The sequence below is a fragment of the Toxotes jaculatrix genome, chromosome 12 (assembly GCF_017976425.1).
Source record: "Toxotes jaculatrix isolate fToxJac2 chromosome 12, fToxJac2.pri, whole genome shotgun sequence".
NCBI lineage: Eukaryota > Metazoa > Chordata > Actinopteri > Toxotidae > Toxotes > Toxotes jaculatrix.
In genome coordinates, this window is record NC_054405.1 from 2,983,420 (window position 1) to 3,005,619 (window position 22,200).

The 22,200-nt window shown below is 41.9% G+C and overlaps 1 protein-coding gene across 7 annotated transcripts; it reads left to right on the forward strand.

Moving 5' to 3' along the window:
* The first annotated feature begins 1,404 nt into the window (after positions 1–1,404).
* Positions 1,405–17,045, forward strand: sytl2a (synaptotagmin-like 2a). Of its 7 annotated transcripts, none has more exons than XM_041051199.1 (20): positions 1,405–1,439; positions 1,901–1,987; positions 3,222–3,560; positions 3,677–3,831; positions 4,813–4,936; positions 6,126–6,195; positions 7,527–7,635; positions 8,451–9,041; positions 9,830–9,904; positions 12,494–12,595; positions 12,791–12,847; positions 12,948–13,036; positions 13,269–13,373; positions 13,626–13,795; positions 14,016–14,118; positions 14,206–14,367; positions 14,454–14,550; positions 14,637–14,742; positions 15,405–15,610; positions 16,523–17,045. In XM_041051199.1, the coding sequence occupies exons 3-20, from the start codon at positions 3,460–3,462 to the stop codon at positions 16,669–16,671; spliced, it is 2,571 nt and encodes an 856-aa protein (XP_040907133.1). In that variant the 5' UTR covers positions 1,405–1,439; positions 1,901–1,987; positions 3,222–3,459; the 3' UTR covers positions 16,672–17,045. The 7 variants fall into 7 exon arrangements, with proteins under 7 accessions (XP_040907133.1, XP_040907134.1, XP_040907135.1 ...); XM_041051201.1 differs by having other exon boundaries at positions 1,420–1,439; positions 7,530–7,635; XM_041051200.1 differs by lacking the exon at positions 1,901–1,987 and having other exon boundaries at positions 1,407–1,439.
* Positions 17,046–22,200: the final 5,155 nt, after the last annotated feature.

A 22,200-nucleotide genomic window follows, 5' to 3' on the forward strand; every position in this document is an offset into this window, starting at 1 on the left:
AAACAGGGGAACTTACGAAATAGATGTTGAGAAATGGCATTACTTAATTAAAACATTAACAGCATCAGTGAACACAGACAAGTGGATCTTTGAAACATCTGTTGGTGTTCTTCCTGTAGCATCAGGAAAACAGCTGGAAAACATGTTCAAAGCTTCCTCCAGGAGCTGAAGCTGCATCAGGCCTCTGTCTACTGTATGATTCATATCAGACTCTATGTCTGATGCATGGATTGTTTACATTAAGGGAAGTCTAGTGAAATGAAATACGAACAATCAACCAACCAATCAATCAATCAGTCAATCAGTCAGAGTTTCAGAAATCAGGGGGGATGATCAGCGAACCAGCACCAGTAAAAAAAAAAAAGAAAAAGAAATGGAGCTCTTCTGCCACCTTGTGGTGTGAAAGTGAAGCTGATGGAAGAACAGTGAAGAGTGATGTGTGTTTTTACTGCCTGTGTTGTTTCTCTGTGTTGTACATACGCATAATAGTATATTATCATAATATCTATATAATAACATTATAATTATGATCAAATATGATATAATTCTAATGAATAACTAATAAAATATTATCCCAACCTGTCGTCCACTTCATGTTTGGACATAAATTGTGTCACAATGTTTCCCCCTAAACCACTGACTCCAGATCAGAATGTTTGTGAAAGTGTGTACCGGTCACACCGGGGTCACATGACGGACGGAAACCTTCTCTCTTTTATTCATTCCTCATCTTTTCTCACCATGTAAAGTCTGATAACTGCAGCTCATAGAGGTTATTAATCAGTAACTACATCAGTGTAGAGAATGAATGGATCTCACACATGCTGCATTTACCACTACTACTGGAGGATCAGTCAGCTGATTGACATGCAAACACAGAAATAAACATATGTAGACATATAGAAACAAATAATAGGACATCTGTAGAAATGTTTATTTATTTATAAATCCAAGCTTCCATTTATCTATCATTTTCTTTATTCATTAAACTATTCATTTATCAGTTGATTGAATGATTGATGGAAAACCACTTTTAACAGCATCTGTTGAAAAGTGATACTGACTCTGTGTCAGCTCACTTTGTTTGTTTTTAATCAAACCATTTTTTTTTACATGACACGTCTGATTATTCTACTACATTCTGCCTAATGAAAAGTACTAATGATAAGGGTGTGATGCCATTCACACATCCTACATCATCACAGAACAGTCACCACATCATCAGTCCATTAAAATAAAACACTTTGCAGTGAAGGTCCAGTTACTGCGGAGTTAATAAATGTGAGTATGAGAGCAGACAGGTGAGAGACCTGGAGGCAGTGCCTCCAGCTGCTCTCTGCTGCCCCCTGCTGCTGTGTGTCTGCAGCCCCTCCCTCCTGCTGCAGAGTCAGGATCCTGTTGTAGTTGGCTTGTTACTCAGCGAGGAGCAGCAGCCAGAGGTGAGCCGCCTGCTTTCTGTCTTCTCTGAGAACGATACCCTGCTCTTTCCTTTGTACGTTGTTCTAATGTTGTTGTTGTTGTGCTGTTGACACTGGGAGGTGGAGGGTCGGTGCAGTACTTATTACCATTATTACTACCTTTACTTTCTGATCCTCATGACCTGTGGTGTTTAGAGGAGCAGCTGAAAGTTTCAGCTGTCTGTAAAACTCTGCTGGCACCAGAGCAGAGAGTGTGAATGGAACAACAAACTGTATGAAGTCAGGTTACTGAAGATAAAACTCCCCACAGGATCATGCTGCAGATTTATATATACAGGAGCCCACATCTGTGAGCAGTCAGAACATTCTTTTATTGCTGCCTCTTTTAATTTCTTCACTTTTGTATTTCCTCCAGAAGAATAGATGTGGTTGTTTAACAGCTCATTATGAAACTCAAATCCATCTGATCCGTTTTAATCCAGCTGAACTCAGATCCACGGCCAGCCTCGTAGAGCCGCGCTGGACTGTTTGGACCGAAACACTCGCCGTTTGATGTTTGACTCTCATTAGTAAGTGAATATGCAGACAGTCATATCTGAGGTCATGTTAACTGAATATGAATTGAACTGTAGGATTTTCTGTTGATATGTGGTGGCAACAGTTACTTAGACTACATTCATGCACTTTCATACCTATGAACTGTGAAATCACAGTTACACAATCAAATCTAGCAAAGACTGCAGAGCTGCTGCAGCTCTAACTGGCCTGAGTGACTGAGCCCACTGCTGCTTGTAAAAACTTTTATTTTGACTATTATCTCAATGGGCAAACACCATTCATGAATGAGTTTGATTTCATTAGTCACTTAAAGATCATTGTAATGTAGCTTTTTTAAATCAATGAGGAAATAAGTCAAGTACCACAACAAGGAAATGAGTCCTCTGTCCTTCAGCTAGAATTTACCCCTTTAGAGAAACAGGAGACACAACATTCTTCTTCACGAGGAAATAAAGTGCTGTGTTTCTGCTACATGAATGTTACTTTCGCCTTACAGCTCGGTTTAATGCAGTGTAATGATGAATAAACAGCAGGAACCTCAGACCAGCCGAGTGAAATTTCCCACTGTAGGCTCTGATGTGGGTGGATGTGGACAATGTTAGAACCTGCAGAAATTCCTCATAAAGATTTTGTCTTCTCTTAAAGGAAAAGTAGCAGCTCTGCTGGGATATTAAAAAAAAACTGAATCTGTAATCTCACTTCAAAGTTTCTCTGCTGGCTTTACTACAGCTAATGTGTGTTCACTAAGTAATCATTGCCTCTTTAGTAGCAGACAGAGGAATGAAGGACAGAGGCAGAGACAGGAAACAGTGTTTCTAGGAAGAACAGTCAACGGTGGGTGAACTTTACATGTCAAGGCAAAGCAGTGTTAGTGTTTTATCAGGCTGCTGTGGTGAACATCAGGCTGTGACATGTTGCTCTGGATTGTTCACAGGATGAACCTCCACATTTGTTGTTTACTCCTCACAGGGAAAGAAGGACTGAAAAGAGTTTTTGGCTGATTTTTTAAAAAGATTGAAATTAAATTGTAATCAATGTAATGATGTTGATGTTGAGTATTTTACAAAGCACTGAGGCTTGTTAAACTATTTCCACCCGTGATTCAACTAAGGATTATTTTCATTACTGATCAATCTGCTGATTTTTATCAGTTAATCATTTACTTTCCATAAAGTCACTGACTTGTTTATTAAAATTGCTGCTAGTTATTGTACTGCTCTGTGGTTTGTGTTGTGTTTCTGTCAGGTTCAAACTGGTCCACAAAGAGTCAAACATGGCAACAAAGAACAACACCAGCTGAAACAAATCAAATCCCAAAGCTCAGGAGGAGTGAACAGGAAGGTGCTTCCTCAGAATGATCATTTTATAGTGTGGACAAGGCCCAGATCATCCAGTGAGGTGGTGACCATGTTCAGCCTCTAGACTCGAACTCCAAGCGGTGGAAAGCATCAGAGGAGGAACGTGGCGGGCGGAGGCAGTCACCATGATCGACCTGAGCTTCCTGACGGAGGAGGAGCAGGAAACCATCCTGGCTGTGTTGAAAAGAGATGCTGAGCTGAAGAAGGCTGAGGAGCAGCGTGTCCAGTGAGCTCTCCGCACCAGTCTCCATCAGTCATTTTCTTACGCCTAAACATTTGAAGTGAATCTTGTGAACAGTAGAGTAGTGACTGTGCATTTCCCTCTGACATGTCTGCACCCAGGAACCTACAGAAGACTGTTAATGACAGGGCCCAGCTGAAGTACCTGACCGGAGAGTGGTTCTACGAGACCAAGCAGCTGCGTCACCAGGATCGCATCCATGGCTCCGACATCATCAGGGCCTCCATGAGGCACACTCACAAACCAATGACGATCTGTGAGTCTGCCCACTTCTCTCCGTCTCTCTCACATTGTAAAATGAGTGCGATGCCTTAAAATGGAGGATCTGTGTGTGTGTGTGTGTGCGTGAAGTGAGAGAAATATTTTTCTCCATGAACAGAATTTACATTAAAAAAAAAAAAATCAAAACCAGAGGAGCACGGTGTGAATATGGTGTGTGATGAACTTTACAGCCTCACACATTTGGCAGCACAGTCTTGTTTGGCCTTTACAGAACCTTCACACTCATCTGAAGGTGCTTCTGACAGGACGTAGACTCAGCTGATAATCAGCTGATCCAGGTCAAGGTTCCAACTCCAGCTGTCTGCTTCAACCAGCTTCACATGAGTCGTCTCCACTTGCTGTAATTGCCTGACTTGCCAGATCTAAAGTGTTATTAGTGTCCGTTCTGTCAATAAATTGGATGGGACTGTAGGAGGATTTGTGATGGATCTGAGACCAGTGTTTGTGTTAGAAAAAAAAAACTTCCAGCTGCAGTCATTATGTCATGTCCTGACCCCAAAAGAGCCTGTTATTCTCTGGAACCCAACAAAATGTGTGGTTAGCGATCTGAGTCCTTTAAATCTCTCTTTTTTTTCCCCCTCGTGTCATTACGTTGCATGAGGCTGTTGTAATCCTCAAGAGAAATAAACTGGAGAACTGGACACAAAAAGGTCAGAGGAGAGAAGAGAAAGACTTCTTAAATCCTCACACATGAAGGAACACTGACTCTACAGGGGTTCAACACACACACACACGTACACCTACAGCTTCTGCTGGATGTTTTTCACAAACTGAAACAGAATGTTAGATGACACGTTTGATAAGTTCACTCTGAAACTTTCATAATACCTTGATGGAGGTGTGTCATTACAAATGGGTTTACACTGTGTGGTAATGGACCTAAATAGTGTGTGTGTGTGTGTGTGTGATCTGTAATGAACTGTCTTTAACAGCAGCTGTGTGTTGTGTGTTGCAGTGGAGCTCTCTCAGATTTTGCCTGAGAGGTCCAGTTTCGTCAGCAGTCTAAATAAAGACGTGTTCGTCCCACCTGCCCTCTGTGGGCTCCTTCAGGAGCCTCACGAGCAGCTCAGCAGTGACAGGTGAGTATAGAGAACCAGGCATCACAACCGGTCTTTTGCTGTTAAGGATTCCTGTATGTGAGCTGTGCTGCTTGTGTAAACCTGACTCTGCAGTTCCCTCAGTTTTTTTATCATCTTCCAGCTTCTTGCTTTGGTTGAGTCTAATCACTGTCATCAGCAGCAGGCAGATGAAGCAGACTGACTCGGTTAGAGAGCAGCTGGTGAACATGGTGGAAGAATTAGCCGCCGCTGAGACAGATATTTTTGCTCTGGTGGAGGCCAAAACCAGAGCTAAAATGACTCATATTCATCCAGTGACCAGATTTTTAGCTGCTTGCTAACAAGTGTTGTGTTCACAGCTTGTTTCAGCTGTAGGTTAAAGCAGTAAAGACACAGGTTTGCAGACGAGGTTTGGATGCATCTGGAAAAGATGGAACATACTTCAGGTCACACATTATTTCACAGGATGAAACAGGTGTTGTTCCCATGAAATGAAACAAAAAAAGATGATGAAAAATCGGACAAATATATGGCTTCATAGCTTCAGTAGCTATTGTTGATAGCAGCTTTATAGACAGATCTAGTGAGTATTTCTGTGTGTGTGTGTGGGTCAGTGATGGCGCTCATGTCACAGGTATACTGGGATTTGGATACACTCACAATACTTGTTCATAGGATGAAGATTAAATAACAGATAATTGACTTTAAATGAAAAGGAGATTTTATGTCACTTCATCCATTGATGAAACGCCAAAACTCGAATTTAATGAAAAATCTTTAAATGATGCCCGCAGTATAAATTCCCACCCTGTACACACTTAAAAACCAGAACTATAGGCTCTGCGTCGTCTGTCTTCATCATCATCACATGTTGCTGTAGTAGAGTAGATTATTTGGGTGTGACTGAGAGTGAGTGGACTTGTGCACACACAGTAAATGGATACTTAGTAATTGGCCCTGCAGTTCTCAGTAATCCTCTTATGAGGTCTGGTCTCACATGGTCTTGTTTTCCACTGCCTCTGAGGAGTGATCCCCACCATAAACATCATAAATATTCTGTGCTGCCTTTAGTTTTACCTGTTTGTTCTTAAAGGTGACGACTAAACACTGAACACCTTGTATAGAAGGGTGAGGAACACAATTTGATGAGCACACAGATTTCAATTCAGAACTGTTCAACATGTGATATAACCTCTGCTCATTTTAATAGCTACCAAAACCAGAACCCTTATGAAACCCCACAGGATCCACCTAAACCGGTTCTACTGTCACCCACAAAGGTAGGATCCTGTCTGCAGTCTGTGCTTCATTGTGTTGCAGGTGTTGTACAGAATACAACAAAACTGAGTACACCCCTGGTCAGTATCACTAATATGTTCAGTAATTACAAATCCTGTTCATTTAAAAGCCTAAAAAGAACATGTTTGACAAATGAATCTATAAAGCTCCATGTTACAGAACCAGCTGCAACAAAAGTCACTGCAGCCTTCAGTGGGGAGACTCCATTCTTTTATTTTGTATCTCCACCTTTATTTATTGATTCTTTTCAGCTTCTTGACACTGAGAGTCGTCTTTTCATTCAGTATTTGGGTGCAAACCTTCTTTCATCCCATCTATAAACATCATCTCTCCTTCATCTCCTGCTCTCATGCAGCCTCATATCATCACACTCCCACTTCCATGTTTCCATGTGCAGTCACTGTGGTGGTGGTCCCCGGCCAGGTTCACACCAAACATGCTGGACCTCCTCATCTGATCCAAACTAATTCTTCTGGCTTCACCAGACCAAAGAATGTTCTGCCAACATTCATCAGGCCTCTTTTCATCCTCTTTGGCAAAGTTTTAATTTAGCAGTTTTGTGTCGTTTTGTGAGAAACAAATGTCTTTATGGACGCCGTCCGTAGACTTCATGCTACGTCCTTCACACTGTCTGATTGGCCATGAAACACCAGTTTCTACAGACAATCCTTGTGCCAAGACAGAAGCACTCACCTGTCTGTTTCTGTGCGAGGATGTTTAAACAGTGAACTGTGTGTGGTGGACATCCACTGTACCCTTTGTTATTGGTGGTATGGCTCTTCCTAACCCTCCTGACCACTGCTGCAGCTGTTTCATCAGCCTTCTGATGCTCATGTCTTAACCCACCTTTCTGAAGTCTCACACTTTGGTTTCTCAGTTGTTCAGGCAGCTTCTCACCATGTGGAGTCATGTTGCATTAGACACAACCCAGGCCCCAAACTTAGCACGCTGTGTTGTTCATATCTGTACAGTTATCCTTGACTGGAAATCACAGGCGTGATCACATTTGTTGCAGTGGTAAACTGGGTGAACAGGTAAACTGAGGTTTGTCGCAGTGATCGCAGATAAGATTTGTTGCCACGGTAACGGGTGTACTCTCCTTTGTTGCATTGAGGTTGTACTTTGAAGCCCGTATTTTCAATGTAGTTGATGTAACCTGTTTGTTTTTACTCATACATGAGATAAAATCCTATACTTCAACTTGTAGCTATTATAATTACTATAAGATGACATAGTGTTTGACAGATATTGCACGGGGGTGTACTCCGTTTTGTTGAATGATGTTTGAACCAATCTTTCTCTTTCTTTGAAGCAGAGAAAAAATCCTTTCAACAGCGACTTCAGTGCAGGTCACACTTTCAAGGAAAAGGACAGTCGGCTGTTGGATGGAGCAGTGGATCAAACCCAGAAACCAAATGAGGGTGAGGGTTTTTTTTTTTCTTTAAATATTAACATCAGCTTGTTCTATTTAAAGTATGTATTCTGAGAGCAGGTTGTGATCTAATGATCATATCATGTGCTATGTTTCAAACTGAGTGGCCGCGGACAAACCGTGAAAGCTGTTCCGTTACAAACCAATGTAAGTCTGGCTCCAGTGATCCCTTTGACATCCAGGCGTGTGGGTCCTTTGCACTTCAGCATGTTGGCATGAGCGGTGGTTGCATGGCGGTTCAGAGCATGTACTGGCTTGTCATTTCTAACAGTTTAACAGCCTTGAGTCCATTCCACTTTGTTTTTGTCGCAATCTCAGGGAAGGGCATTTTCACACAGCTCCGCAGGAAAGGTGGCTGAGAGCTGGGGCCGCACATTTTCCCAGGGGTTGTCAAAGTGAGGGGAAGTCCGAATACACAGGGCTGCCAGACTAGCCAGAGGATTACACAGAAATACATTCCAAAGCCTTAATCTGTACTGCGTGACTTGTGGCTACTGGAAATATTTCACATGAGCCATGAAAACAATGTTTTTGAGGGGGAAGTTATATGATAAGAAGTAAACAATGCTTAAGCAGTGTTTACTGTTGTGGCTGCTGCTGCAGATGGAGCTAGTTTTAAATACATTATACACAGTTAAGTATTTTCTTGAAAGAGTCACAAGATACGTCTGAGGAGATCAGAGATGATTGATGGGGGAGGAAAGAAAGAGTAGAACAGATACAGAGTGTCTGATGGCTGAAGGACACCACTGATTAAAAAACATGTTGACCAAGATTGGTGTTCATTTGTGTTTGTTTTTTCAGAGCTTTTACCATCACCTGACAGCTCCATTTCTTATGTTAGTGACTTTAGACAAGAACCTAATAGTCTGGTCTCCCAGAATGCATCTGTTCCCATGCCAATGCAAGGATGCAGAACAGTCAGCACCAGTTCTCAGGACTCTTTTGTGGAGGTAGATGGACCAGGAGGTAAACAGACTAACTGTCCTGCTCCACGGGGCATCCTCAAGAACTTGTCCACTTCTAGCTCCACAGACTCTCTGTCCTCTCACCTGGACCCACAGAATCCAGTCAGTCTGGATTCTCCCACTGAGACCTGGACAGACAGGAAGCAGGTGAGGTTCAGCTCTATGGTCAGTCAGAGCACGGCAGAGTGGCAGGATGGGAAAGAACTGGGAGAGCACGGTTTGCTGGACATCGACTCCTTCGCTCCCTCTGAGACGGAAAATAATTATCTGCATAACCGTGACCTCGAGAACACTGGCAATGCAGCTACTGGAGCACATAGGCCTTTACTCAAGCAGAGTCACGTGGATTCACAGGAAGGTGAACTCAGTCACCAAAACGAGGCAGACCTCCGAGAGCAAGAAGCTGACCAAGACCAGGTCCTTGGTGGTAAGAATTTTATTTAAGACCAATTATGTCAATTATACAACTAATCCACCAATCAATAAGTCAAACTATCAACCAATGACTCCTATTTTTAAACATTCACAGACTTTTAGCCATCAGACAAACACATACAAAAACTAATTTTCACATTCATCCTGCTTTTGCATGTTCTTTAATGCTGTAAAATATGTGCATTCATGTATGGTTGCTTCTGGAGACTGGTGGCTAAGGCAGCAAGAAAACATCTGTTTTGATTCTGTTACTGGGCTTTACTGCACCTCTCATTCATGTCATTTGTCCTCACGTTGTTTCATGAATGTCTCATGTCAGATGTTGGCCATTTTCATTGGTTCATCACTGTGAGATGAAGTGTGAGGATAGGAGTCAGGCTAAAGCACCACCTTGACAATCTGCTAATTGTATTTAGTCCACAATTGGAGCTCATGGGTTTGTATGTAGTGTTATAATGCAACCTCTGGTGGACTGATGTAGTGTGTGCTCAGTGCATAAAGGAAATACATTCTTAAAGCCAATATATTTATATTACAACTGAGGGACACCAGAGTTGCAAATTTTCAAAGTCTTCACATAGTTGCCTTTAAAATGCTGTCAAAAATAACATTTGGTACACAGAATGTTGGAATGTAGATACAAATAAATGCTCCACTTCATTCGACAGTAATACACCAAGAAAAATCCCACACAGGTAACCGTATTACACTGTATGTGCAGTGTGTATGTGCAGGTATAATCTACACAAGTGATCCAAGAGGTGGTTACTGTCCTTGCAGATGTCTCCGAGCGCTGTCATTCGGAGCTGCTGAGCCCCGCAGTGTCCAGCCTTGTCTCTGCTGAGCAGGAGTCAGGTAAGCCTGTTCACCTGGAGACAGAGCATGAGGAGGACCGTCACTCTCAGGCTGAGGCCACAGACGGGCCAGTCAGTCACAGCGTTCATCAACAAAATTTGCCTGAACAAAGCTCTGACCTTCCTGTTGAGGCTGCCTCAGATACCAAGCCTTCAACTAGCGGCAGCTTAAAGAGTTCATCTCATGGTGTTTCACCAAAGCCCAGACAAAGACTGCTTGGATTTTTTAAAAGAGAGAAAGAGAAAGGCGCTGAAGTGCAGAGTCCACAGAAAGAAGAGGTGAAGATACAGCAGAAAGAACCAGGCAACACACCGAAACTCTCCCCAGGTGCTGCAGACACGACTGTGGACAAACCTGCAAGTGTCAAACATGAAGCTAAATCCTCTGAGATGACAGAGGTCAGAACACTGCAGCTTACAATACTGCAGAACACTACATTTAAAGAAACAGTGACCGCATTAGATGCAGAAGCTCAGCAGGATGCAACAGAAGGCAGAGCTGTACAGTTTCCAGAGAGGCTATCCAACCTGAAAGCTTTCTGGGAGAGAGAAAACACTGGTCCCAAAATAATATTTACCAGAGAAGAGGCAAGGCAGAAAGACATCTCTAAGACAGAAATAGAAACTTCACATGGACCTCAGACATATGTGGAAACCACGAACAGTTTCTCAGCTCAAAAGGAAATGCCAGCTGAAGCTGTCACTGGAAGGTCCCTGGAAAAGATTTCGTCACCACAGACTGAACGTAGCCTCTTTGTAGATTTATCAAAAGAAGATGGCACATATAGAGCTAATCCAGTCCTCATCTATGATGAGACGGATGACTCTTTAACAGGTTCAGTAACAGAGTCACAGGAAAACATAGTAACTCCTGCACCTTCCTCTGAAGATTTTAATGCCCAGAAGCAACAAGGGGATGATCCAGTTCCTCTGCCCAAACAGTCCAGTTCCAATCCTGAAGAGGACAGGCCAGCCAAGATCAGTGAGCTCAAGCATTTCTGGGAGACGGAATATACAGGACCCAGGGTGATCACTGCAAGAGTCAAGGAGGCCTCAAACAGTTCAACACCCGGTGATAAAGGGGTTTTCTCTCAGTCTGATCTGAGAACATCCTTAGATAACAGAGAAAGGTGTGAGGGAGAGGCACAAACCTCTCCACTCAAAACCAAGTCTAATGTCTTGAAATCATCAAAAGTGACAGACAAAGGTTTTGTCTCTCAAAGTCCAAACAGGTCACCGCTGAGAAGTTCTGGTACTACTGGGGATGCACAGTCACCCTGTCACCAATACCAAGTCAAGCCCGAAACAGAGCCTCAAGAAAGGCCCCTCAGTCCTAGCAAATCCCAAACACCAAGATCTAAAGAGCAGGATGATGAAGTCAGGAGGAGTCCATCTAAGACCTGTCACCCAAGAGTCCTTCCTAGAGAATCCTCCAGTCCGAAGAGATCCAGGCCAGAGGGTTCTCCCTTGAAAACCTTTCCAATAGACATCAACCCTCAAATTAAGGTTGTTGAAGAGCAACAAGGGAAGCCTACTCCAGCGCCAAGACAGAAGAAGAGTCCCTCTCATGGAGAAAAACAAGTAGTGCCGACAGATCGTAAACCTAGCACAGACATCGCCTCGTTCCCTCAACCATTACATCCAAACGACAGAGGGGACAGCTTTGGTAATGTAAATATCCAACAAAGTACTTCAAGCTCCTCTACTTCACCACAGTCCAGAAAAGCTTCTGAGAAGAAAATGGGGACCTTTACACGCCTTGCCAGGTCTTTCATCCCTCAGGACCGTCAGCACTACCTCGGGCCACAGGAGAAGGCCCATGTCCCTCCTTTTCACCACGAGAAAGGTGAGGAGAGTGATGCAGTACACAGACCACAAAGTGCCCACAGGGACTTTGTGGGAGACCAGAGTGACAGTCCCACTGAGGGAAATCCTCCTAGCATCAGTTCTTGGATTATGCAAAAGAAAGATGGAAACTTCAGCCAAGACACAACAACCAGAGCCTGGTCCCTGTCTCGGGCAAGTTCAGGCAGTGAGCTTTTGAGTTCTCTCTCCATTTACAGTTCTTCAAGATAATTTCAAGTTAACACATTAACATTACAGTGAGTCTGATTAGTTTGTACAATCTGCTGTGCCCATTCATCTAAATTTTCTTTTGTATTTTCTCTTCAACTTTATCTTTAAAAAACTGTAGCACAGATATTTAGACTGTAGCTGTCCATTAACCTTTTCAATGAATAGAAAATTATTTAGTTTAGTGTTCAGCTAACTGTAGTTTTGATTGTGATTAAAGATGCTGCTGATTTGATGCAGTAGAGATGTGGTTTGCAAGAAGCAGCTAATCACCACTGTAAAGGTTCAAACCGGTGATACTAAGAACAGTATCACTTTTTTTTTTTTTTTAACATCCTAAACATTATATACTCACCTGAAATGTTTGATCAAAAATAAACCAGCACTTGTTCCACATTTTTTTATTGATTTAAACAGAAGCATTGCAGTTTCAGGTGGTTGCTTAGCGAATCAGAAACTGTGTTGCTGCCTGTGTTGGGTCCATTTTCCAGAACTGATGGTGTTTCGTTTGCGGCAGGTTGTGATGAGAGCTCTAATCCCGTCATGTCAGCTCTGAAACGGTTATCTTCGAGGAGCATGTCTTCATCCAAAAGTCTCGACAACCTCACCTCACAGACAAGTAACACAACTCTTTCCTCTTTAGATACTGAACTTTCTTTCTTTCACACGCCTGATGGTTGTAAAGATTTATTGTATTGTCAGTGCTTTATTTCTACAAAAAGTCTTAATCATTTTAATCATGTTGTATTAATCATATGATTTTATATGGGAGTGATATGTAAATAATGCTATTTCATGGCCTTTTTTGTTTTAGGTGAAGAGAGGACCCAAAATAACTCAATAGAACAAATGAATTTAAGTGTGGATGATGGTAAACATATATATGCACATTCATCAGAACATACATAGGCTCAGTAAAGATTTGATCATTCGGTCATTGTTAGAGATTCAAGGTCATATCTTTCTTCCAGTTTCTTCACTTCCACAATCAGCATCTACTCTGTCCAACTCGAAGCAGATGAAAACCAGTGTGTCGGTGCCTGTTCTTCAGCAGGACGAGGTAAATGTCTCTCTCTCCACAAAAGTATGATATCTACACTATTTACATCTACACAACAGTTGGACAACTTATCTGTTTACTTACTTTACTCCTCACATAAGAGCTAAATGATTGCTTTGCTTTCAGGATTGATTGTAGTGATTCTTCCTTCTTCTGTGAGGTATTTTTTGTGTTTGAATGTTTGTTTTTAACTGTCATTCATGCTTTTCTGTTTTTTCTCTGATATTATCAGACAGACAGTGACAGCACTTTAGAAATTAATCTGGGCCGGAGAAGAAACACAGGCAGCTCCACGTCTAACATAAGTCTGTCCTCGGGAATGGCCTCCATGTCGTCTGTATGTCCACATGAACGCAGCCCTTTTGTTTTTGTTTTTTTTAATCTGTCATAGCAAAGTTTTTTATTATTATTTTTATTTTTTAATTTATTTTTTATTCCTGCACATTTCAAAGATCAGAATGTAATTGTACATAACGGTGTGGTAACATTTGATGTAGTCAGTGTAGTTGATACCTGCCATGAAATCTGCTGAGTTCAAACCAGAGAGGCTGGTGTTTTCTCTCTCTTGTGTCATATCATGAATGAGCAGGTCAGCGGCAGCACCAGCAGCATTTACCCTGCAGACTGCGGCGACATTGAAGTCCGGGGAAACATCCAGTTCGCTGTGAACTACATCCAGAAGCTCGGAGAGTTTCACATCTTCGTGGTGCACTGCAGGGAGCTGGCCGTTGCAGACGCCAAAAAGAACCGCTCTGACCCGTGAGTGCTCTCTATGTACTGTAGGCTCATGATGGTAGAGGTAGAACAATGAACGTGTGTGACATGAAGGCTGGAGAAAGGAGACAGGCAGGCCAGAGAAGAGACTGAAATGTGTGTTACATTTGTCAAACAGTTGCCTCTTTTTGTCCTTTGAAGAATTTGTATAATACATATAACATATATAACAGAATAGAAAAGTAACTCTCCTGTCTTTTTACAGCTATGTGAAATGTTATCTTCTCCCTGACAAAAGTAAGCTGGGAAAGAGAAAAACTGCAGTAAAAAAGAAGACTTTCAACCCCACCTACAATGAAATCCTCCGGGTAAGATTTCCATATTTAGTCTTTTACAAATGTCTCTTACATCTATTCTGTTTTACAAACCTTTGTTGCCTTCTTCTCCCTCCACAGTTTAAAATCCTGATGGAGGTGCTGAAAACTCTGAATCTGAACATCTCAGTGTGGCACAACGACACTTTTGGACGGAACATCTTCCTGGGCGAGGTGGACCTGGATTTGTCTGAGTGGGACTTCAGCAATACACAGATAAATGAATACGCGTTAAAAGCCAAGGTAAAGGCTTCATGTCTGTGGGTGGTCTGTGTGTAATGTAGAAGTGATTTTATTAGACATTTACTCACCTCAGGTCACTTCTCCAGGTGTCAGGACAAAGCTCAACACTGCCTCCTTCGTGTCTGATGGACAGCAGAGGACAGATGAGAGTTGCCCTGAGATTCCTGCCGCAGACGTCCCACAGTGAGCTGATGACTCCTCAGTTTTTTTAATCAATTATTTTCTTTCATTTTATTTATTATCATTATGTGGTCTGACTGCATCCACAGGTAACAGGACATCTAGGACGGAGACTGGTGAGGTGCAGATTTGGGTGAAAGACTGCAAGAATCTCCCTTCGGTCAGAGGAGTGATCATCGACCCATTTGTGAAATGGTAGGACGTCCTGCAAGCAGTTAGGTCACTGGGTATGGAAACCCAAAGGGTTCAAAATTAAATAAATCAATCAAGCATTATGAATTAAATAATCATGAAAAGATAGACAGTGTAAGTAAATGCAGCAATTCTTTAATATGGTCAAACTGGACAGATATCAGGATGGAATACAGGAACAGAGGGACCATAAACTCAAAGGAAACTAAGGAACTCTTTACTGAAGGGGGGAACGAACACAGAGAACTGACCTGGAGAGAAGAGAACACAGAGGCCTAGATACACAAGAGACACAGAGGGAACAGGTGAAACCCATCACGACGGGACAATCACAAAGGCGGGAAAACACAAAGACCTGAAGTAATACCACAATTCATAGTCAAGGCATGCCCTTTCAAAATAAAACAGGAAATACTAAACAGAAAAATAAACTTCCAAAAAAGAGTCACTAGAGGGGCTAATAAAAAAAACAAAAACAAACAAACAAACAAACAAACAAAAAAAAACAGTGAAAATAATCCTTAGTTCAGGCCTAATTATTTGACATGTTTTGTCTGTATTTGTTCATTTGTTCAGTTTTGAACTCATTGTGTTTCCAGTTTCGTCAGGTCTGGCCAAATGAATGAATAAATGCACTGAAATTCCTCCCTTTCCTTCTGCTGCAGCACTGTACTTCCTGACACGAGCAGGAAAAGCCGTCAGAAGACGAGGGTGGTGAAGAGGACAGCCAACCCCATGTTCAACCACACCATGGTATACGATGGCTTCCGAACAGAGGACCTCAGAGAGGCCTGTGTGGAGATCACTGTGTGGGATCATGACCGGCTGAACAACCACTTCATCGGCGGCCTGAGGCTTGGACTAGGAACAGGTGAGAGTCCACTGTTTCTGTTTACACCTGCAGTCTGGATGCTTTAGCTGTATGAGTTTCAACCTGGGAATTTCCAGCTGGATTTAGACTGTGATTTGAATTTGATTACATGCAGTTGAGCTTAGTTCAGATCTTCACTCATCCCTCACTCCCACAAGAGATTATCCTTGTAGCACAAAAACATAAACACAATAAAAAAAAAAACTGCAATAATAACAGGGATAATATAGAGAAGCAGTTTATGTTGTATTAGAATGAATAGGATAAACCAAAACTTGACTATGTTGCAACTAATTTATTTTAGAAACCTTTGAGCTTTAACCTTTGAAATCTCTGACCAGGGACAAGGATTTAGCTTTGTCGCTGATTTTGATTGTAAAAAAATGTGTCTGACATAAAACTGCTATTCACCAGGGATTTCACTGCAAACAGTGCTGATTCCTGTTTATTTCAGTTCCCAAACCGACAAATCAGTGAGAAGATCAGAACAGAGTCTATGACGCATCTGTAAAATAATACAACTTCCTGGCAACATTAAATATTGACACAAAAAACACAGTCTTTGTTGCCCTTTCTTTCATATTATCTCAGTGTTCACACCACAACTTAATTTTTTGTCAAGATAAACACCAAGGTGATGACGGCTGTCCACAGTTTCTACTTCCTGCCCTTTAACAATAGTCTGGTTTTAGAAATGCCCAGTCCCAGAAAGTCATCAACCCTAACACTAACCCTAGAATTGTGGAGGGATATGCATGTTTGCATTTATGTTAGTTTTTTGTCATATAAGACATGCAGATTGCATTTTAATACAAGGTATAAATGGGCTCTTTTTTTTCTCCTCTCCCTCACTTTAAAAAATAATAATTAAAAAAATTAAACATTCAAATATGTGTTTGCCTTTCTATGCAGGAAAGAGTTACGGGGTGGAGGTGGACTGGATGGATTCAACGACAGACGAAGTGAATTTATGGCAGAGGATGTTACTGTCTGATGGTGAATGGGTGGAGGATGTTTTGCCTCTGAGAATGTTGATGATGGCAAAAGGCATGTCAAAGTGAGATTGTATAAAATGTGCTGAGAAGTGTGTGGAAACTTTATTTACATATATACTTTGAATGGAAGCAGCAGCCGTAATGAGCAATGTGCATGTATCTGGAACTGATGATCATTGTGTGACAAATGAATACACAAACTACTTTAGTTTGAATAGACCTAACCCCATGTTAAATCTGTCATCTCAAAATGATTATTATTTATAAAAATGATACCAAATAGGGCAGAGGGCACAATCTAAGTTATAAAACATACATATTGTTTTTGATCTGAAGATACATTTGATCTGTGTGCGTGTGATTTGTATATCGTTCTGTTGTTCTACAATGTGATTACTGCATCAAACTCTTCACTCTTCAATAAACAGAACATTAATGGGACTTGTTATCTGATGGTAAAATAAGGGTTTCATTTGAGAGGGTCCATTCAGATCAGAAAAGTCAGCAAGTGGAAATATAATACAGTACAATACACAAGCAGTTTTCACAGCATGTGTGTATTGCAGCTATACACAGTCAGATCAGATCATCCTCCTTTATTACCTGTCTGCCTGGACTGCAATTTAAGAGCATAATTCATCAAGAAGTAATTGTGGAACACAGGTTTGTAACACAGGCTTCTGCAAAAACAACAATCACGGCCAGCAAAAAAGTATTTTAAAGCTTCTAAAAAACAGAAATGCAATGGCTGCAATGGCCCGGGAAGCATGATGAATGCAGAATCCAAGCGGAGCTATTATTATAGCTACACTTGTAGCTGTATAAATAAATATAGCTAAATATAGGTATGTTATATTTATTCTAAACAGTGTTTATTTATGTTATTCACCGTTCTTAATTTAGAGTCCTCTCTAGCAGCAGCTGCACAAATATTAATATAATAACTTTCTTGACTGTCTGATGTTGAGCCACAGATGACTTACTCTTGAAGTAAAATATTAAACTCTTACCTCAATAAAACATTATATGAGCAAACTACATCAATGCTAATAGTAATATAACTACTGCAACAACAATTACTACTAATAATAATAATAAAACCCCAAAACGGAAGTCTAAATAAACTAGAATTTTCATATTTCCCACAGTACATTCAATGCAGCAATGTTTCACCTCTCATCTTCGCACAGGTCTAGAGCTTTCTCATTGGCTGATCCTCCTTGATGCGACAAGAAATCCCACCGTAGGATTGGTTGTCGTGTCCTGTCAATCCAGACGGCAGCCAGCTAATCAGCTTCCAGCCTCTGCGTTGCTAAGGTAAGTTAAACAGCAGCATCCACTTCACCGCATTTGGCTCTGAAGTCAGGCAAATGTACCTTCAAAATAAAAGTATTCGGAAACTAACGATGTGCTACCGGGGTGTTCAGATGAGTCAAATGTATAATCCAGCCTCTAAATTACCGTTGAATAAATGTATAATGTAGAAAGGTAACCTTATATTTCTCATGCCAAGGAAAGGTGACAGTGAAACTTTGGACACCAGCACTGATGCGATGCTTGTTATATCGAACCTCATCTGTCTGTGATGCTTGTCTTACATCATACTGATGATCTCTGTTTCTAAGGTTTTCAAAGGCAATGTAGATCTGGGTTTCCTCGGAGCTAAATAAGCAATACGAAATGAAGCTTCTCTGGATTGCTTTTACTCAAGGGGTTAAACTGCTGTTTCCCACCACATATAGGGAAAAGGAAGTTCAGATGCTGGAACACTGTACCACTATCAAAACTGTTCCCCAATCAGTCTAATCATTTATGGTGTTAAAGATGAGTGGCTCTTGATCGGCGTTTTACACATAAAAATGTTGTTTGAACAATTGGTTCTTTCGAAAGCTGCACAATATCCACATGACCTGTGCGTAGGATTTATATACATATGCGTGCGTGTGCGCGCATAAACATATAAGTTTACGCATGCATACATTTTATTGCATTGACTGCTAATTCAACCACTTTATCGCTCACCATATAAATATAAAGTAACAACCGTTTTGCAATAGGCGCAATTCTGACAGCAGTTCTCAACGTGTATTATTTTGAAAGCTATAAACGGAAGTCCCATTCCTCATTGTGGCTAGCTTGTTCCTAGCGCTTAAAACTGTTGGTGATGCTGTCAGTTCATATGGCTAACGCTACGGTACAGTACCTGGTTAAACAATAAAGAGATGTGGTAGCTCAAGGACAGTGCTGTTTTTTTTTAATCAGGAGAAATTTCCTCCGAATGCACAGTCACCATTTCACGGATTATGAGAAGACATGGAGTCATTTGAGAGCCATGCGTTTTCTCCCACAGTTGGCAGGCAGGTATTTTCCTACAGCCAGGCGTCGCACTGGGGAAGCATCATTTCATTTGGCACCACCGCTGGCTGGTGATTTAGCACGAATGCTAGCTAACTAGTGGACAACACGCATGTTTATATTTGTGCGTAGAAGCAACATTAACGGTCAGCGTTAAAGGCCTTGGTTTGCATTTCGTGAATTCTCAGTAGAAGCCTCATGGGGGGCACACACACGTCCCTCCAGAAGTCAGAACTTCCACACGTAAACTCTGAAGTGCCAGTAACGTGTTAGCTGACATTACCCTCACCGCTGTGAAGAAAACGCAGGGACAGTGACATTTCATTTAAACTCCATATTGACTCTGCGTCTGGCGTAACGCCGCGTGCACCATTCATCCTGCGTTTTGGTTCGGAGGCTGCTGAGAGAAACTTCACGCGCAGACTGTCAGGCAAGATAAATGATGTGGATCAGCGCTTCACACACAGGACCGACCAAAGATTGTCTCTCCACACTTGCTGTGTGTCACTGTGGACCGAGCAGAGAGCGTTAACACACACACACACACCAACCCTCCGACCCGACAGCTCCTCCTCACCGGAGGAGGGTGGGGGGGGGGGACACACTGAAGCAGCCTTTCTACTCACTCTCCATCCGACTGGGAGGACTTCACGGCTTGGTGTCCACCCGCCTGACTCCAGCTGTGTGTTGTAAGTAAGCGGTGTGTCTGTGAGAGACTGTTTGGACCAGCACTGAATCAGTCATGACAAGGCACTTCTGTGGTCTGCCATCTCTTCGGCCAGTGGATGTTTTTTTGAAGCGGACCCAGGCTGAAGTAATGCACAACCTCACCTGCAGAATGTGTTAGAACCAGGGGTTCCCAAGCGTTCTCAGATCAAGGACCCTTTAAATTACTGTACATCAAGACATCACTGCAGGGGACCTCATCTGAGCCTCTTGTGGATTACTGTTGGTGCTAGCAGAGACACCTGGGATCACATCTTTTTTTTTTTTTTTTTTTTTGCCCTTCACTTTTCTGGCCACAGACCCCATGGATATCCCCTCAGGGGGGGCCCTCATGACCCCCCACTCTTCACTTTGAGTGAAGTTTGGTTAAAGTTCTCTTATTGAAGTTTCCTGTGGTTTTCTGTCATCCCACTAAGAAAGAACTTTTTGACCATGCACTGAAGACTGACCTGGAGGCCTTAGTGAGAGTCATGCCTATCAGAAAAAAAGGTGAGTGTACTGCATGTACCACAGGTAATAAGAGTTTTGCTCCTCCTCCTGCTTTCATCAGACCCTGTAAATACTGAACAGGAAAGATCTGAAACATTCGCAGGTTAGAGTAACAGTCTAAACCCGAACCTACATTTTGGTTTTACAGTGGCCAATATGCAGCCAAACATAAGTGACATAAAAGTGACATAACTCCCGGCAATATCAGTGTTCTTTCAGCTTTGTGGCAGAATCCTTTAAGAGGAACTCGAACACTGAGCAGTAAGCCAGGCCTCACCCCCCCCCCATCATCATTACTGAACTGTACATATGCTCTTACAGCTGCATGAGAGCAAATCACTGCAGCTGGCTTCCAAAATCTGTGGGAAAACCTGTTCAGCTATCACACATGGCTGGAATGTTGGTGTGTCCACATACTTTTGTCCATATGTTATCCTGTATATCATCCTCTGTCTCTTTCTGATAACCTGTGTGAGTACAGCTGTAGAGGAAGGTAAACTCACCTAAGCCCAGTTTACTCATCTCTGTATTTATAGACATGTCGTGTATCTATAGTTTTAGGGCTGATGTAGTTGTTATGACCTAAATTTATCATCATATACAATAGTGTCACATCATTCTTAATATTGTCAGACTTATATATGGAAATGCATTTATTATTATTATTTGAAGAAAACAAACCAAGGAAGCACCAAAGCCTCTCTTATCTGCCCCCTCCTCTGCAGACACAGCTCGAGCCTTGGGGCTTTTGGAGGAGTACTGCACTAAACTGAGGAAGCCGGAGGAGCAGCAGCTCAAAACTGCCATTCAAAGAGTGATGGGGATTTTCAAAAGCAATCTGTTTGAAGCTCTTCTTGGTAAGTCAGCGGAGCACAACCATTTCATCAAGCAACTGGTGTTTTAGGTCAGGCTCATATTCTGGCAGCTTTCGGGAAAACAGCGTCAGATTTTTGATGTTCTAAAGGTATTTGTAACTGACTGGCACTCTTCTAGTTTGACAAACGTTACAGAGTAATGGGAGGGTGTGTGAAAGTAAGTCTTTTATGATTAGACTGCAGTTTTCCTAATCCATCCACAGTTTGATGAGTCCAGTCTGCACACCAAAGAGGTCTCACACAGCCCACTTCAGGGATGCTGGAAGGCAGGCTGAGTTGAGGGTGCAGGGAGAAAGTTACTGTATTTATTAATCATTCAGTCACAATGACGACACACTAAATGGAGCAATACAACAGTGAGTCTGCTGAACATGTGTTCGACCCATGTTGGGTCACCTGTCACAGGTTCAGCTGCAGTAGCCCCCTTTTAGCACAGGCTTCAGTCTGCAGTGTAGTTCATTCACTTACATCCATATATGCATTCTCCCTGTCTGTCTCCCTCACCCATATCTGTGCTCTCTCTTTTTAAGGGCTCAGTTACAAATATCATTAAATTGTTACTGTGCCAAACCACCAAACTTTAGATCAACCTCTTCTGTATCTGTTAAATAATAAAGAGCTATAACCATTACCACAGTTTTGATAATCAGATAAAAACTATTAAATCATAAATTTGCGCGACCTTTAATCATTTCATTTCATCTGACCATATGTTTGGTATATATTTGGTATCTGTAGGTTTTCCATTGGATACCCCCCCCCCCCCTCCCGACTGTACATTATCTCTGAACACTGTAAGACAAAGGGAGGTTTACCATAAGTGAGTCAGTTTATTTTGAATGAATTATTTATGTCTGGTAAAATCCACACATCCACAGGTGATTCCATTACACAAAGGAGGTGGTCCCAGGGACTTGAGTAGCTACCATCTGATTTCTGAACACTTGATAGTGTGCATACAGTGTGAAGATGTGCTACTTCTTGAAAATCTTACAGTTTATTCCTCCTTATATACACGGTGACGTTTGAATGGGAACAGATCAAATATTTAATGTTGCCCTGTTTGAAAATGAGATTTAAAGTAAAAATTGACTGCCCCACTTATGAGCAGCTTTGCCAGCTGAGTGTGGTGGTAATTCAGTTATTGCTT